Source organism: Oncorhynchus nerka, linkage group LG2 (assembly GCF_034236695.1).
Source record: "Oncorhynchus nerka isolate Pitt River linkage group LG2, Oner_Uvic_2.0, whole genome shotgun sequence".
Classification (NCBI taxonomy): domain Eukaryota; kingdom Metazoa; phylum Chordata; class Actinopteri; order Salmoniformes; family Salmonidae; genus Oncorhynchus; species Oncorhynchus nerka.
Window position 1 is genome coordinate 34,299,185 of NC_088397.1, and position 19,959 is coordinate 34,319,143.

The 19,959-nt window shown below is 41.1% G+C and overlaps 1 protein-coding gene across 1 annotated transcript in view; it reads right to left on the reverse strand.

Annotated features, from left to right (window-relative positions):
* Positions 1-19,959, reverse strand: part of LOC115134624 (zinc finger protein 385B-like) — a 118,807-nt gene that overhangs the window by 18,204 nt on the left and 80,644 nt on the right. Inside the window, exon 3 of the mRNA XM_065021601.1 lies at positions 12,817-12,927. Coding sequence (XP_064877673.1) covers positions 12,817-12,927 — 111 coding nt within the window. The remainder of the gene's footprint in view (positions 1-12,816; positions 12,928-19,959) is intronic.

The window sequence follows — 19,959 nt, forward strand, 5'->3', positions numbered from 1 at the left end:
CAAAGACGTTCATGAATGTATCACTGCTGAAGTGAAAGCCATCCTCTCTTGGGGAATGCTGCTTTTTAGTTAGCTTTGCGACAGAATCAAAAATATATTTTGGATTGTTCTTATTTTCCTCAATTAAGTTGGAAAAATAGGATGATCGAGCAGCAGTGATACTTCGATACGGCACGGTACTGTCTTTCCAAGCTAGTCAGAAGACTTCCAGTTTGGCGTGGCGCCATTTCTGTTCCAATTTCTGGAAGCTTGCTACAGAGCTCGGGTATTTTCTGTATACCAAGGATTTAGTTTCTTATGACAAATGTTTTTTGTTTTTAGGGGTGCGACTGCATCTAGGGTATTGAGCAAGGTTAAATTGAGTTCCTCAGTTAGGTGGTTAACTGATATTTGTACTCTGACGTCCTTGGGTAGGCGGTGGAAGTCTGGAAGGGCATCTAGGAATCTTTGGGTTGTCCGAGAATTTATTGCACGACATTTGATGATCCTTGGTTGGGGTCTGAGCAGATTATTTGTTGCGATTGCAAACGTAATATAATGGTGGTCCGATATTCCAGGATTATGAGGAAAAACATTAAGATCCACAACATTTATTCCACGGGACAAAACTAGATCCAGATTATGACTGTGGCAGTGAGTAGGTCCGGAGACATGTTGGACAAAACCCACTGGAACAGGGTGAGTGACTGGTTGCCAGGAAGTCAGGCGCAGGAGAGCATGGGTGACAACAGGAGAACTTTAATATACAACCTGGCCCAAAGGCACAGGCGAGGCAGTACAAAGCACAACCACGGTAACATGAACCGGATTAAACAAAACAAACAAACCTAGGTTTGAAACAAACATAGCGCAAGCCAGCCTGTAGCGTAACACCCTACACAAAGAACCTATTCCACACACAGACATGGGGGAAACAGAGGGTAATATACATTTAGTCTGATGAGGGAATGTGAACCAGGTGTGAAGGAAAACAAGACAAAACAAATGGAAAATGAAAGGTGGAGCGGCGATGGCTAGAAGACTGGTGACGTCGACCACCGAACGCCGCCCGAACAAGGAGAGGGACCGACTTCGGTGGAAGTCGTGACACCCACTGAGACGATGATGGCTCCGAAAGCCTTTTGGAGTGGGTCTGTGGACTTTTCCATGTGAATATTAAAGTCACCAAAAATGTGAATATTATCTGCCATGACTACAAGGTCTGATAGGAATTCAGGGAACTCAGTGAGGAGCACTGTATATGGCCCAGGAGGCCTGTAAACAGTAGTTATAAAAAGTGATTGAGTAGGCTGCATAGATTTCATGACTAGAAGCTCAAAAGACGAACATGTTTTTGTTTTTTTGTAAATTGACATTTGCTATCATAAATGTTAGCAACACCTCCGCCTTTGCGGGATGCGCGGGGGATATGGTCACTAGTGGAACCAGGAGGTGAGGCCTCATTTATCACAGTAAATTCATCAGGCTTAAGCCATGTTTCAGTCAGGCCAATCACATCAAGATTATGATCAGGGATTAGTTCATTGACTATAACTGCCTTGGAAGTGAGGGATCTAACATTAAGTAGCCCTATTTTGAGATGTGAAGTATCACAATCTCTTTCAATAATGGCAGGAATGGAGGAGGTCTTTATTCCAGTGAGATTGCTAAAGTGAACACCGCCATGTTAAGTTTTGCCCAACCTAGGTCGAGGCACAGCCACAGTCTCAATGTCACCACTTAAATCTCAAGGACATCAGACTGTTAAACAGCCATCACTAACATAGAAAAGCTGCTGCCAAAATACAGACTCAAATCTCTGGCCACTTAAATAAACCGACTTAAAAAAGGTATCACAAGCCACTTTAAATAACGCCAGTATGTACATTACTCGTCTCATGTACATACTGTATTCTACACCATCTACTGCATCTGCCTATGCCATCGCTCATCCATATATTTTTATGTACATATTCTTATTCAGCCCTTTACATTTGTGTGTATAAGGTAGTTGTTGTGAATTTGTAAGATACTTGTTAGATTTTACTGCATAGTCAGAACTAGAAGCACAAGCATGTTGCTACACTCGCATTATCATCTGCTAACCATGTGTATGTGACCAATACAATTTGATTTGATTTGATTTAGTCTATGAATTTGAGAGTGGTTGCATTTCTTCAGCCACATCCTTCAGCTCTTTACTGAAACGGTGGTGTTGGGTACACTTAGTTAATGTTTCAATTAAGGATTGCCACTATAAATATCTTCAGTAGAGTAATAGTGTTATTATATGACGCAATCCTCTAGACTGAATTACTTTTGTGCCATTAATATCAAGCAAAACTTCTGAAGTCGAGAACAAAATTCTTAGTATTGGAAACAAAAATAATGAACTTGAAAGCGAAATTTAAACGCAAAAGTATTGATAGCATGTGATTTCATCATGTGGCTCACACACACACTGGAGAAGTGTGGTGCACTGAGGACACACACACACACACACACACACACACACACACACACTTCCAAAGTGTACACCCAGCAGTCACTCTCTAAACCAATGGTTGTGTACAAGAACACACTTGTTAATTTCCCCCTAAGGCTGTTGCTGTTACTGCCACACTGGCAGTCATAAGTTATGACCGGAGTACAATTACATGTGACCATTGAGTCACAGTAATCTCCTTTAATGCACTCTGGACATACATTGGTACAACCCAACTCCCTAACAATCATCAGGTCGCTAATGACCTAGTACTCAGGGCTCTATTTTATTTAACCTTTATTTAACTAGGCAAGCCAGTTAAGAACAAATTCTTATTTACAAGGACGGCCTACCCCGGCCAAACCCTAACCCGGATGACGCTGGGCCAATCACAGTGCGCGACCCTATGGGACTCCCAATCACAGCCAGTTGTGATTCAGCCTGGAATTGAACCAGGGTCTGTAGTGACACCTCTAGCACTGAGATGCAGTGCCTTAGACCGCTGTGCCACTCATCAAAATAGTATGTGCTTTTAAAACTCACCTCACTGTGATTGATTCATTTGAAGAAAGAAGTTGAACAACAGGTTGAAACTAAGTGGATGTTGTTTCAAAGCTAACAAAATGAAAGGTGATGATTAATTCAAAACACCCATATGCATAGGCCTATACATGAGCTCAAGCCCCCCCCAAACCACAAATTAAAATAATGACTGGGAGAGAGAGAGATGAGAGAAATGTTGATGTTAAATAATGATGTTATGCAACTTTAGCCTATTATGCAAAGCAGAAATACAAATGTGAAAAATGATTTAAGAATTCTTTGTTACATAATTGGTGTAGCATATATTCCAAAATTAAACAAATTCTAGTAATCATCTTTGACTGTGGACTGTATTATAATGCATATTGGATAGACTGGTTACCTTATACTACACTCCAAATGTTTTATCCATGAGTCTGGGAGAGAACGTATAGGCCTAAGCGAGCTGTTGGTTTATTGATTGTGCAGGACGATTTACAGAGTTACCCTAAAATTGTAGCAAATTTGTATTTTATTTTGAATAGCCTAGTAATAGGGCATTTTTATGTTTTCATAATTAATAGGCTGACACATTACCTTTAGCTACAGAATATCTATCACGATCGTTATGAGAGACGGACCAAGGCGCAGCGTGTTCTGAGTTACACGTATTTTATTCAGTGAAACTTAAAAAAACAAACAATAAACAAGCAACGAACCGTAACATACTTCTGGAAACTAGCACACACACAAACAATATCCCACAAATACAGGTGGGAAAAATGGCTACCTAAATATGATCCCCAATTAGAGGCAACGATTACCAGCTGCCTCTAATTGGGAACCATACAAAACACCAACATAGAAATATTGAACTAGAGCACCCCCTAGTCACGCCCTGACCTACTACACCATAGAAAACCAAGGGTCAGAGCGTGACAGTACCCCCCCCCCCCCAAAGGTGCGGACTCCGGCGACAAAACCTGAAACCAAATGGGGGGGTTAGGGGGGTGTCTAGTGTCGGCTCCTGTGCGGGTTGTAGCCCCCAGACCCGGGATCCGGCCATGGCACCGGGCTGAACGCTGTGCCTGGACTGGGCACCATTGCAGAGGAAGGCTCTGGCCATGACGCCGGGCTGAACGGTCCCCGGCGTCATCGCTGTCCTTCCACCTTCCTTTGTATCTCCTTCCATGGAAGGGTCTCACAACCTCACCACGTTTCTTCCCAGGTCCAAAACTACCTCTGTCACACGCTGCTTGATCCTGTCACGATTGTGAGGAGAGATGGACCAAGGCGCGTGTGTAGAGTTCCACATCTTTATTTCGGTGAAACTCCAAAACAAAACAATAAACCAACAACGAAACGTGAAAGTAGTGCACTGACCTAATAAGGTCATCTTCTCCCCTCTCTCCTTTATTCCTTTCTCAAGAGCACAGAGAGAGGAGCTGGGCCTCCCGAGTCACGCAGCCTTCTAAGGCACTGCATCTCAGTGCATGAGGCATCACTACAGACCCGGGTTCAATACCAGGCTGTATCGCAGCCAGCCACAACCGGGAGACCCATGAGGTGGTGCACAATTGTCCCAGCGTTGTCCGGGTTAGGGGAGGGTTTGGCAGGGCGGGATGTCCTTGTTCCATCGCGATCTAGCAACTCCTTGTGGTGGGCCGGGCACATGCACGCTGACTTTGGAGTTGTATGGTGTTTCAGCTGACGCAATGGTGCCGCTGGCTTCTGGGTAAAGCGAGCAGTGTGTCAAGAAGCAGTCCGGCTTGGCAGGGTCGTGTTTTGGAGGACACATGGCTTTCAACCTTCACCTCTCCTAAGTCCACACGGGAGTTGCAGCGATGGGACTACCAATTGGCTATCAGGGGTACAAAGTACAACAAAAAATATAGAGGGGCTGTCGGTTTTGTGGAGAAAACATGTTACTATCGATGTTGCTGAACAGATTTCACTTGGTTTCCCAAATTATGCTCTGGGTAGCTGCAGGAACAAGGTTGGAGAGCCCATGGCATACAGAGTTTGGGCAGAATATCAGAGAAAGAATTACATTCCTACACATGCCCCAAACTACAGTTTCCTTATTGGTTTACAGAGAGAATATCATGACATGAGGAAGACCTAGGATTACATTTGACATTTTAGTCAGAGCAACTTACAGTCAGTGCATTTAACTAAGGTAAGTAAGACAACCATATCACAGTCATTCCAAGTAAAGATCCCCAACACTACTACTCTAGCCTGGTCCCATATATGCTTGTGCTATAGGTATGTTTGTTGCTGTAAGGCTATACAGCACAAACAGATCTGGGACCAGGCTACCTATATACTATATACCTCCCTGATTTTGCATGGCCATCTGAATCACTTGTCAGTCTAGTGCTCCAGAGCAAACTCATGCTCCCTCCTACCCTCTTTCACCCTGTACACCTGGCAATACCTGGCTATTGGTGGCGTGGCATAATCCTTGATTTGTACCAAATTTTTTACCAGTCCTGTCTGGTCCAGCTACGGTGGGTTTGTGCCCATAGGCGACGTTGTTGCCGGTGATGTCTGGTGAGGACCTGCCTTACAACAGGCCTAAAATTCATGTCCAGCCTCTCTCAGCCTAGTGCGGACAGACTGAGCAGTGATGGAGGGATTGTGCGTTCCTGGTGTAACTCGGGCAGTTGTTGTTGCCATCCTGTACCTGTCCCGCAGTTGTGATGTTCGGATGTACCGATCCTGTGCAGGTGTTGTTGCATATGGTCTGCCACTACGGGGACGATCAGCTGTCCGCCCTGTCTCCCTGTAGCGCTGTCTTAGGCGTCTCACAGTACAGACATTGCATTTTATTGCCCTGGCCACATCTGCAGTCCTCATGCCTCCTTGCATGCCTAAGGCACGTTCACGCAGATGAGCAGGGACCCTGGGCATCTTTCTTTTGGTGTGTTTCAGTATATCTGATTATTCTCTGCCGTCTAGATTTAGGTATCGTCCCAAATGGCACCCTATCCCTATAAAGTGCACTACTTTTGACCAGAACCCATAGGTCTTGCACTAAATAGGGATTAGAGTGCCATGTGGGATTCAGACATAGAAGTAATACATCAAAGTGTTCGTGGTTATCTCATTCCTTTTCAATTCACTAATGCTTCACCCCCAAAAATACAATAACAGTGGCAGCGGATTTAATGCTGTAAATTGCTATCTAACTTCACTAGCTTCATTTGGGAAATATTTTTGGGGTTAGATCTTCACTCAGAGTACGTGCCTTGAGGGGAACATACATGGAACCGGATTATATCAATCACATTTGAATCTATAGTGCCAAACACAGACGAGCACGCACGCGCCAGACACCTGGGTTCAAATACTATTTGAAACCCTTCAAATACTTTTAGCATTTGCTTTAGCCTACTTCAAGTGCAGAAGGTGCAGTTTGCACTTTTGTGACTATTCTATTGGTTCCATTGTGCCAGGCAATCTCAAAACCCAGCTAACGTATTTATAATGATTTCAAAAGTATTTAACCAAGTTTGGCATGCATGCACGCACACACGCATGTACGCACACACACGCACGGGCACACAGACACACAGTGTCATATTTCAGTGTCAAATGTAATTATATTCAGCCCTAACCAACGTGCATGAGGCAAACTTGTGGGATGTCAGGAAGTTGCAAACACTACTGAATTTTTGATTGGTTAGGTTTCCTCCATTAGCTGTCTACTTTAACAGGTCTCTGTCCCTCCATGCATCCTTACTGAAACAAAGTCGTGTTCATTAGGCACCAAACTGAAGAAAACAGCCTGAAATAGGGAGGGACTACTTAGACTCGTCCAATAAGAAAAGCTCATTTTTGTTTTCCATTGTTTGTCCTAATGAAAATGACCCTAATCACCTGTCATTCCACCTCAGAAATATGACAATACAGTGCATTCGGAAAGTATTCAGACCCCTTGGCTTTTCCACATTTTGATACGTTACAGCCTTATTCTAAAACTGATTAAATAAAACAATTTCCTCATCAATCTACACACAATACCCCATAATGACAAAGTGAAAACAGGTTTTTGAAATTATATATATTATATTATATATTAAATGTAAAAAACAGATACCTTATTTACGTAAGTATTCAGACCCTTTGCTTTGGAATCAAAATTGGGCTCAGGTGCATCCTGTTTCCATTGATCATCCTTGAGATGTTTCTACAAATTGATTGGATTCCACCTGTCGTAAATTCAATTGATTGTACATGATTTGGAAAGGCACACACCTGTCTATATAATGTCCACAGTTGACAGTGCATTTAAGAGCCATGAGGTCGAAGGAATTGTCTTTGGAGCTCAGAGACAGGATTGTGTCGAGGCACAGATCTGGGGAAGGGTACTGAAAAATGTCTGCAGCATTTAAAATCCCCAAGAACACATTGGCCTCCATTATTCTTAAATGGAAGAAGTTTGGAACCACAAAGACTCTTCCTAGAACCGTTCGCCCGACCAAACTGAGCAATTGGGGGAGAAGGGTCTTGGTCAGGGAGGTGACTAAGAACCCGATGGTCACTCTGACAGAGCTCTAAAGTTCCTCTGTGGAGATGGTAGAACCTTCCAGAAGGACAACCATCTCTACCTCACTCCATCAATCAGGCCTTTAGTGGCCAGACAGAAGCCACTCCTCAGTAAAAGGCACATGAACGCCCCCTTGGAGTTTGCCAAAAGGCATCTAAAGACTCTCAGATCATGAGAAACAAAATTCTCTGGTTTGATTAAATCATGATTGAACTCTTTGGCCTGAATGCCAAGCATCATGTCTGGAGGAAACCAAGCACCATCCCTACAGTGAAGCATGGTGGCAGCATCCTGCTGTGGGGATGTTTTTCAGTGGCAGTTTCTGGGAGACTAGTCAGGATTGAGGGAGAGATGAACAGAGCAAAGTACAGAGAGCTCATTGATGAAAACCTGCTCTAGAGCGCTCAGGACCTCAGACTGGGGTGAAGGTTCCCTTTCCAACAGGACAATGACCCTAAGCACACAACCTAGACAATGCAATTGTGGCTTCGGGACAAGTCTCTGAATGTCCTGAGCATCGCTCAGCCAGATCCCAAACTTGAATCTGATCAAACCTCTCTGGAGAGACCTGAACATAGCTGTGCAGCGATGCTCCCCATTCCAACCTGACAGAGCTTAAGAGGATTTGCAGAGAAGAATGGGATAAACTCCCCAAATACAGGTGTGCCAAGCTTGTAGCTTCATACCCAAGAAAACCTGAGGCTGTAATCACTGCCAAAGGTGTTTCAACAATGTTATTGAGTAAAAGGTCTGAATAATTATATAAATGTGATATTTCAATATTTTTTGTTTTATAAATTAGCAAAAAATTTCAAAACCTGTTTTTGCTTTGTAATTATGGGGTAGTGTGTGTAGATTGATGAAGGAAAAAAACAATTTAATCAATTTTAGAATAAGGCTGTAATGTAACAAAATGTAGAAAAAGTCAAAGGGTCTGAATACTCTCCGAATGCACTGTACCTCTGTTTTTCTACCTGCCTCCCAGAGGACACCACACAGCCTGTGGGGTTTGAATCGCCTGACAAGTGGGGCGAGGCAATATTAAATGACATGGTTTTGCATGGAGAGAGATGAAGGGCAATATAAAATTGACAAAGCCATTGATTATAGACTTCATACAGAAACTGACAAGGCCCATTCAGAGTGACACTGAGAGCCTTCAATCCTTAAGAAATAGTATTAGTTAGTTATATATTTCCAGCCTCTGACTTTCTATATATATATTTTTAATTCTCTTTGATCAATAATGCAGGGCAAATGCATGCCGGTTTGGCCAAATGATAATCATGAAGTTTTGGATATTCTTTCAAATCTGTAGAAAGGTCCTTGGAGGGAAGGGTGTTTGGCATACATTTGAAATCTGTATCCAAAATAATTTGAGAAATAATTCATTAAAGTTAAAAACATTTTGGCCTTACTCAGGACGCCATCTGTAATATGAGTGTGAGTATTGGAAAGGGTCAAATTGAAATATATATGAGAAGCATATGCATAACCATGGTAGCAATTGAAAGGGATCACTTTGGAGATTATGGAGAAATTATTAAACCAAAAGGTGAGGACACAACAGTTCACCTGACACAAGACTGAATCCAAACATTTGTCATGACTTTGCCCTGTTGGGTGAGGGTCATAAAACCAACTTTCTCCCTCTACACATTCTAGTTCAGATTCACATTCAGATTCACATGGAATTGTTGTGCAATTGAAATGTTTAAATATGAAACTAATGGTGAAAAGATTAAATATAATTTTAGCCTTCTAAATGAGAGAATTGTTTTCAGAAGTAATTTTATGCTGACTCAGTGGCCCCACCCAAGTGAAGAGACATTGGTTGGAGAGGGATGACCGAATTCACATCAGACTAAGCAAACCCCAGCATGAGCTGTGGTTGTGAATGGTTAAGACCCCTACAAACGATAAGACAAGAAAACCATCCCACGTGGAGTATTGGCTACACAGCTGGAAGTGGTTAAACTGTGAGGCTATCGATTCACTACAGAATAAGTGAGAAATTGTAGACGGCACAAATTACTAGACTGCAGCTAGAAATTACGTAAACCTAGGACGAGAATACCGATAACCGTCGAAGCATCTATTCCATGAGAACATCTGAAGTATCCATTCTAACCGCCTACAACCACAAAATACTTTGTGACTTCAATTAAAGTTAACCAGAGACTCTGATAAACCCTACAGGACAATCGAGGATTCCAACAGAGAAAACAACAACGAGATATGGGCGTAAATATAAATTGCAATTTCTTTTTGAATGAGCTGCCCTTCATGGGCAAAGGATTAGCATTTCAATTAATATAATTATAGACTGTGTGTAGTGAATCCATGTTGTAATTCCCGCTCTTTCTCAGTCCACAACCCCTTCCCTTTGTCTACCAAGCCGTCATATCGACTTAGCTCACTAGTGACTTTCTATCATTGTTAGTAACCAATATCTACTGTTTGTTTTTGATGTATTTCTGTGATTATTTAGTTAGTTAGTAAATAGACCAATTAAACCAATTTGTATGTTGCTGATTCATTATTGAAACTAGGGTTTGTGCAGATAAAGAATTGTACGACGCTCAGATGACACTGATAGAAGGTAACAATTAGTAATCATTAATGGAAGACTGTAATTAGAGTTATATTCGGGAAATGATAACTCTGTAACTCTAAACATTTTCCCGTGGTGCCCCGACTTCCTAGTTAATTAATGTTTACGGGATTAGTTTAATCACGTAATAATTAAACCTAGAGAACTGATTTGATTTAAATACGTCTTCACATTTAATGATAGTCCAGACATCACACATTACACTGTTGGTTTAATGTGCATTTTACATTTACTGTACTTTTCGCTCAGCATTTGTCAATAATGAAATCTGAAAATACTCTGGATACATTCAGTAATATAATAAGAATTCATGGAAATCTAGGGTAGGTGCAACATAAGACAAAAAATGACAAGGGTTTGAATTAGAGGTCTCACTGGTGTCTCCAAGTGGCCACACAACTCTCCAAAGTGTGCACAGTTCTTAAGTAATGTAATTAATATGTGATTTTTTTGCTCGTCTAGCTGTGCCATTGAGGAACTGAAGCAAGCATTCTTGTAGTTTTTTGTTTGGAACACAGCCCTGCATCCCCACCATCACACAATTGCTGTTGTTTACGCAATCCAAAAACAGCCCACTATAAATCGCAATCTGGGTCAGGTGGGCAACATTTGAAAGCTTATTCAATTGCTGACATGACTAGCTATAAAATACGATCTTACAGTGATAGCCTTTCACAAGGTTCTTCAGAGAAAACACGTTTGGTGCTCACAGAATGGAGTCATGAGTGCATTCAAGTGAGTGTTCCATGGCAAATTTTCTCCAAAATACGACAAACATAGGCTCATTCTGTTCAGAACAACACAGGAAAAATGCCATGTCATCCTTGTAACTGTGCATCAAACATAGTGATCATAAACATTGATACTGTAAATTACATGAATTTTACAATACGGAAATGTGAAGAGCATATTCCCCTCACTCAGACAACAAAATATTTGCCAAAGTAGCCCAATTTGCTGTGAGGATGGGGGCATCTTATTGTTGCACTTGCTGCTCAAGTTTAGAACAGCTGTCAGTTGAATAGTATACAGAGCTGTAAAGTGGAGACCCTGGGCTCCGACATCATGTACTGTATAGAATGTTACAGCCACTACGTTCCACTTTAGGCACTTATCAGTGACCAAATCTGCCATTTGCAGCATTTCCTGTGAATTTGGTCTCTGCGAACATGGGAACATTGGCTTTAAAACATTCATTGCGGATTGAATCCCGGACCTTTCTATGAATTTAATTTGGGGAAGACACAAAACATCATAATTATATTTTGGGTTAGTCTGGTGTGGAATGCCTCTGCAATGTTGTTGATATTGAATCAGCTATGCTCTCAATCACACAGTAACCATGGCACATAGTAACCAACTTTTTTCATAAAGCGTTTCAGAGTAAGAGTGCTAATCTAGAATCAGGTCCCCCCATGTAATCTAATTCATCATGATTGAAAATACAAAACTGATCCTAGATCAGCACTCTTGCTCCGAAACACTGACGAGGTCAGGAATAAGAGTTCATTTACATTTACATTTAAGTCATTTAGCAGACGCTCTTATCCAGAGCGACTTACAAATTGCAAACTCCCCTAATACCCTCCCTTGAAACTTCCATTATGTACCAAAGAAGTTGGTAAGGAAACTTAAAAGTCAATGATCCAAGTCCTGTTTCGCCCATAGTGCTGTGGTTTGTTTGATTTTATGACCATGATGAGTGGAGGACAGTGGAACCCTCCTCTTTCACAGTAGGGCTTATTTCACAAGATCTCGCTCTTTTTTCCTCCTCTCTCTGTCACTGTCTCTCTCTCTGACTGCATCTATTTGATGAGCCTTTCAGAGTCAACTGCTACCTAATTACACAGGGCAGAGAATGTCAACTCCACAATACTTAAACACTGCAACACTTAAGCTCTCCTGAACGCTGCCTGTCTACAACAGTCTCAAACACCCTCAGTCATTTCACATGTCTGGCGAGAGTATGAGAGAGGAAAACACTTGGACCGAGGACAATAGAGCCCAGCTGCTGTCATTTGAAGAGGCATTAAACAGGAGACACAAGCAGTATGTTAACGAATAGCAAATCGCCCCACTAGAGACAGTGGTCCACCCCACTGTTTTTAGCTCCCGAGTGGCACAGCAGCCTAAGGCACTGCATCTCCGTGCTAGAGGCATCACTACAGACCCTGGTTCGATACTGGACTGTATCACAACCGGTCATGATCGGGGCGGTGCACAATTGGCCCAGCATCGTCCAGGTTAGGGAAGGGTTTGGCTTGGGTAGGCCGTCATTGTAAATAAGATTTTGTTCTTAACTGACTTGCCTCGTTAAATAAAAGTTAAATAAAGAACACATTAAAACAATTCCCCTTCTGCATGATCCATAACATCCTATAGAGTTGATTGACTGTCAGAGAACTTACTGACAACTTACATTTGTTCTAATATGGATGCCAGCAAATAGATGTCTTGATATCATTAATTGTATTAATCATACATTATCGTACTCCCTGAACCTTTAGAGTAGACTGTCTGGGGAACACACACTTCACACCACTTAATATAGCTACCTGAAGACAAATGACAATGCACAAAGCTGTCCATGAGAGAAAGAGAGAGAGAGAGAGAGAGAGAGAGAGAGAGAGAGAGAGAGAGAAGGGAATCCCATGTACTCACATCTGAGTTAAAGCGCAGTCGGCAGATGTTGCAGGAAATAACTTGCTTTCTCTTCGGCGCGATGGAGACTCCAAATGTGTGATTAATTACGGCCTTCTGCACAGGGTCCATCTGGAAAACAAGCAGAGCACATAGAGACCAGATTAAAAATAAAGGGGGAAAAAGAGAAAAGGAGAGAGAGTATGTGTGTGTGAGAGCAGGGGCGCAACTTTGACTGGCAACGGGTGGGAAATGTCCCCCCCAATTACCCCCAGTAATCAGTGTGTACTTGCTACACTTTAGTTGACTGATGTAACTGGCAAGGTAACTGCTGGTAACTGCTGCTGAGCTAGTATTGTAACTGACATGTAACGTTATCTAATGTTTCATCCCCTTTCGACTGAGGTGAATGAATAAATTACAGGAGCCACCACAGCCAGATCAGCCCTAGCCTGTAGTTATCTGTCAGATAGTGGTGTCATGACGTTGGAATAACCACCTCATATCGTTATCTAACAGCAGTTGTTTGTATGGAAAAGTTTTGTAGCCTTTGTGTTGTCATGTTTCAGAAGTAAATGAACCTGGCAAGCTTTCGCCAGTTGATGTACCATCATTTTTGCCTCAATCAAACTAGACCTGAATCAAACGATGAAACCATCAGCCATACAATCGAAGATTGATATTCGGATGCTTTTTCAGTGCAATGCGAGTTATATTAGTCAGTATGTCAATGTAACGTTATTGATCTGTCAGTTTCCCAAGCTAATTCCCTACTGTTCACACTGACACAGTAAAAAACAGCTCTAACATTACAGGCTTCACTGTCATGGTGCACAGTAGTGATCTGCGCTGGACCGATTTCTTCATCCTGCTCCCGCCCGCACCTGTTGGCTTTCTGTCGGACTCCCACTCCCTACTGCAAGAACTGGTCTCAAACCCAACCGCAGTCCCGCAATGTTATTTTAGGCGTATGTGACTTAGCTCACTTGCCTGCCATGTTTCCAGGGATTTTGCGCCCTATAGGCAATATCAAATGTGCAAAAATAACTTAAGAAATAAGTTAAAATACCAGAGATTCTGACATGGCCCTTACATTGTATTACTGGGCTATATCAGCCAATATGTGTAGATGTAGTTTGAAGAGAGCAGAATTGGAGACACTTGCACTTTCTCTTGAGCTATTTTCATAGCCTATCCTTTAGGAGTGGGAAGATTTTCAGACGGTGAAATATGTGTGATCAATATTTAGGCCTATTACTATTCAATGTAGTAAACTATAGCCTAACCTATAGCCTAATCATGGGCCTATTTAGGATAACTGCCCTGTGCTTCTCTGCCCATGTATACACAGGCTATAGCCACCGAGGTAAAGAGTGTTTCAGGTTGGATATTCGACTGATATTTGCCTGTAGCTTTCCTTATGGCGACCAACAGCAGTTAGGGACCGTCAACATAGTGACAAATCAAAATGTTCTAATTTCAATAGCTCTTTAACCATTACTCCTAAAACTTTCAAAACTGGTTGTAGCTAACCCGATGGCATAGACACACATTTTCCACACTTTTGTTTTGTCGATTTACATCTCACACTATTTTTTATTATTTATTTACATTTTTGAATTTCAATAGCTCATTGGTCATATGACCTATTGAATCGAAACAAGGTTCAGAATGTTCACTCAGTGGACACCTTAAGTTTGTCCATTTTCATCTCACACATTTTACATGAATTTTTCTAAATTTAAAATTTCAATAGTAATAGTTTAATAGTACTAAAGGGTGTACAATGTGTAGGACCACTGAGTTGACATTCTGAACCATGTTTGAAGTCAGCAGGTCACATGACCAAGGAGCTATTGAAATTAGAATTAGAATTTTTAAAAAACGTGTGAGATGAAAATGGACAAACCAAAGGGTGTGCAATATAGAAGGGTAGTCAGTGGATATTCTGAACCTTGTTTGAGTCAAGTAGGTCACATGAGCAAGGACCTATTGAATGTTTAAAAAAATGTAAAGTAAAAAAAGTTTGTTAAAACTATCTTTACCTCGGTCTATAGCCTACTCTATTTAATTGGGACCAAACGCGCACCTGATCTCGTAAGTATGGCTACTGGATAGGAAGCAGCGAGAATTATGACAGCGACACCTGTGACGTTTTGCATAATCCTATATGATATATCCTACCTTTTAGGAGTACGATTTGCAGGCAGAGACAAATATTAGGGTAATCCATACTTATTGAAAATAAAAAGGCGCAACACTCCGCTCACCATAGAAGCCCAATTTATGTGCGCGTTGTGCCTTTTCCTTTTCAATGATGAATTTTTGAATTTCACTTTGACTCACGTTGGGTGAGCGCCCTCCGCTTCTTTTCATTATCAATATGTATTTACAGACACTAGTAAAGTACAGTCTAATCATATTTAAGTTCATTTCCAATTCAGGTTTAACTACAACGTAGTTGAGACCACACATTCTAGGCGCACTTGAGCTCTCACGCCCAACTAGGAGAGGCAGGCTACTGAAGGTGAAGCTGGGCATTCTGACTGTGTGAATAGTGCGACAAATACGTGATTTTAATACAATAGCTAGGCAAAAGCAAACAAAGCAGAAAAAGGACCGTTTCAAAAAATAATCTGCCGGACAAGAAAACTATTTTCATTTTTCATTTTTGTCTGTCTGACTGCCCGCACCTGCCTGCAGCATGAAAAATGCTGCCCGCCCCGCAATGATCTCTGTGGGGACTCGCAGGTCCTGCAGGCATCCCTTGGGAATGCAGCCCTTTAGTGCAGTCAGTACCCAACACTATGCCCACCATGTCTTAGCAGGATCAGATAGTGACAGGGTCCCAGCAGGGTCAGACAGCCAGGGAAGAACAGTCTACGGAGCTCAGGTGAATTTTGCAGTATATGTTGTGAATGATACAAAGTTCCATATCGAATTGATGGGTAGACCTACAGTAGCTACAGGATAGCAGTTTAAGTTTATACTGCAGTAATCTCTGGCATAAATTACTGCAGTTAAAACCATCCATTGAATGTACTATATGCCAGTGAAACTGAATATCATGCACTCAGGAATTGTATTATTCTGCTGGAGGTTTAAAGCACAAAGGGGACATATTTGCATATGTTGTGGTCTTGTGAAGGCTGGCTGAATTCTGGCAAAGAGTATGTTCATTTATTTCAACATGTTTACAGATTCTCCCTTTTTTTGTTTGCTTGGAAATGTTGAATCTGGAGACTTATCAGAAGTATAAATATATATAAATATATACAGATGAAGTCGGAAGTTCACATACACTTAGGTTGGAATCATTAAAACTCATTTTTCAACCACTCCACAAATTTCTTGTTAATGAACTATAGTTTTGGCAAGTCAGTTAGGACATATACTTTGTGCATGACAAGTAATTTTTCCAACAATTGTTTACAGACAGATTATTTCACTTATAATTCACTGCATCACAATTCCAGTGGGTCAGAAGTTTACATACACTAAGTTGACTGTGCCTTTAAACAGCTTGGAAAAATCTATAACATTATGTAATGGCTTTAGAAGCTTCTGATGGGCTAATTGACATCATTGGAGTCAAATGGAAGTGTAACAGTGGATGTATTTCAAGGCCTAACTTCAAACTCAGTGGCTCTTTAATTGACATCATGGGAAAATCAATAGAAATCAGGCAAGACCTCAGAAAAAAAATTGGAGACCTCCACAAGTCTGGTTCATCCTTGGGAGCAATTTCCAAATGCCTGAAGGTACCACGTTCATCTGTACAAACAATAGTATGCAGGTAAAAGCAGTCATACCGCTCAGGAAGGAGATGCATTCTGTCTCCTAGATTGGAACGTACTTTTGTGCGAAAAGTACAAATCAATCCCAGAACAACGGCAAAGGACCTTGTGAAGATGCTGGAGGAAACAGGTACAAAAGTATCTATATCCACAGTAAAACGAGTCCTATATTCACATAACCTGAAAGGCCACTCAGCAAGGAAGAAGCCACTGCTCCAAAACTGCCTTAAAAAAGACAGATTACGGTTTGCAACTGCACAAGGGGACATTTTTGGAGAAATGTCCTCTGGTCTGGTGAAACAAAAATAGAACTGTTTGGCCCTAATGACCATCATTATGTTTGGAGGAAAAGGTGGGAGGCTTGCAAGCCGAAGAACCCCATCCCAACCGTGAAGCTCGAGGGTGGCAGCATCATGTTGTGGGGGTGTTTTGCTGCAGGAGAGACTGGTGCACTTCACAAAATAGATGGCATCATGAGGTGGGAAAAATATGTGGATATATTGAAGCAACATCTCAAGAAATCAGTCAGGAAGTTAAAGCCTGTTTGCAAAAGGGTCTTCCAAATGGATATTGCCCCAAGCATACTTCCAAAGTTGTGGAAAAATGGCCTGAGGACAACAAAGTCAAGGTATTAGAGTGGCCATCACAAAGCCCTGAACTCAATCCCATAGAAACATTGTGGGCAGAACTGAAAAAGCGTGTGCAAGCAAGGAGGCCTACAAACCTGACTCAGTTACACCAGCTCTGTCAGGAGGAATGGGCCAAAATTCATCCAACTTATTGTGGTAAGCTTGTGTAAACTTCGGACCCACTGGGAATGTGATAAAAGAAATAAAAGCTGAAATAAATAATTCTCTCTACTATTATTCTGACATTTCACATTCTTAAAATAAAGTGGTGATCCTAACTGACCTAAGACAGGGAATTGGTACTAGGATTCAATGTCAGGAATTGTGAAAAACTGAGTTTAAATATATTTGGCTCAGGTGTATGTAAACATCCAACTTCAAATGTATACAGTACCAGTCAAATGATTGGACACACCTACTCATTCAAGGGTTTATCTTTATTTTAATTTGATTTCCTACATTGTAGAATAATAGTGAAGACATCAAAACTATGAAATAATACATATGGAAACATGTAGTAACCAAAAAAGTTTGAAACAAATCAAAATATACTTATATATTTGAGATTCTTGGCACACTCGTCATTCTCTCAACCAGCTTCATGAGCTAGTCATCTGGAATGCATTTCAATTAACAGGTGTGCCATGTTAAAAGTTCATTTGTGGAATTTCTTTCCTTCTTTATGCGTTTGAGCCAATCAGTTGTGTTGTGACAAGGTATGGTTGGTATACATAAGATAGCACTGTTTGGTAAACGGCCAAGTTCGTATTATGGCAAGAACAGCACAAATAAGCAAAGATAATCAACAGTCCATCATTACTTTAAGACATAAAGGTCAGTGAACTCGAAAAATTTCAAGAGCTTTGAAAGTTTCTTTAAGTGCAGTCACAAAAACCATCAAGCCCTATGATGAAACTGACTCTCAATGAGGACCACCACAGGAATGGAAGACCCAGAGTCACCTCTGCTGCAGAGGATAAGTTCATTAGAGTTACCAGCCTCAGAAATTGCAGCCCTAATAAATGCTTCACTGAGTTCAAGTAACAGACACCTTTCAACATCAATTGTTCAGAGGAGACTGCGTGAATCAGGCGATCATGGTCAAAATCATGGAACGAAATCACTACTAAATGACATCAATAAGAAGAAGAGACTTGCTTGGGCCAAGAAACACAAGCAATGGACATTAGACCAGTGGAAATCTGTCCTTTGATCTGATGAGTCCAAATTTGACATTTGGCATGGAGAAGGAGGTGTGATGGTGGTTTGCTGGTGACACTGTCAGTGATTTATTTAGAATTCCAAGCACACTTATCCAGCAAGGCTACCAAAACATTCTGCAGCGATACGCCATCCCAAATGGTTTGCGCTTAGTCATTTGTTTTTTAACAGGACAATGACCCAACACACCTCCAGGCTGTGTTAGGGCTATTTGGCCAAGAAGGGGAGTGATGGAGTGCTTCATCAGATGACCTGCCCTCCACAACCACCCGACCTCAACCCAATTGAAATGGTTTGGGATGAGTTGGACCGCAGAGAGAAGGAAAAGCAGCTTATGTGAGAACTCCTTCAAGACTGTTGAAAAGCATTCCAGGTGAAGCTGGTTGAGAGAATGCCAAGAATGTACAAAGCTGTCACCAAGGCAGCTTTGTACACTCTTGGCTACTTTGAAGAATCTACAATCTAAAATATATTTTTTATTTGTTTAACACTTTTTTGGTTACTACATGATTCCATATGTGTTATTTCAAAGTTTTGATGTCTTATTCTACAGTGTAGAAAATAGTAAAAATAAAGAAAAACCCTTGAATGAGTAGGGGTGCCCAAACTTTTGACTGATACTGTATATATTTCCTAAAACATTCAGTCAGGTCCATAAATATTTGGACGTTCACCAAGTTATTATTATTTTAGCTGTCACCCAAAAGTAATTGCTGCACAGCTGTTCCATGGCCAGGTGTGTGTTCATTAGTGCATTTACAAGTAAGCAGATGAAAGGTCTGGAGTTGATTTCAAGTGTGCCATTTGCATTTGGAATCTGTTGCTGTTAACCCTCAATAAGTCCGATGTGAAGTGAAGCAGTCTGCCAGTGAAGCAAGTCATCATTAGGCTGAAAAAATAATACAAACCCACCAGAGAGATAGCAAAAACAGTAGGTGTGGCCAAAGCAACTATTTGGTACATTCTTAAGAAAGAACGCAATGGTGAGCTCAGCAATTCCAAAAGGCCCGAAAGACCTCAGAAAACAATGGTGGTGGATGATAGAATAAACCCTTCCAACAGTTGGCCAGATTAAGAACACCCTCCAGGAGGTAGGCATATCTGTATCAAAGTCAACAATCAAGAGAAGACTTCACCAGAGTAAATGGGTTAAAGACGAGACATGTAAATTTGGTGTCCGAAGTCCATTCATTTAACATAAAAATATAAATACGTATAAATAAAATATTAAATCACTCAACTCTTACCCTTCTTTTGACCCAGAAATATTTGTTTTGCAAACTATTAAATTATGGGAGTTATTGAGGTCTAAAGTGTCAAAATGTCCTTTAGTGTAACTGTCCGGGTTAAAATTAGTTGTGTTGTAATTGTTTTTAAAATGTAGAAATTCATCCTAAAAATATAAATGAACACCCATGGCATTATTGTATTACAGTATCTACATACAGTATCTAAAAAATATTTTAAAACTTGAATAACTTTTGTCCGGACTTTTGTGCTTTATCAATGTCATTCAG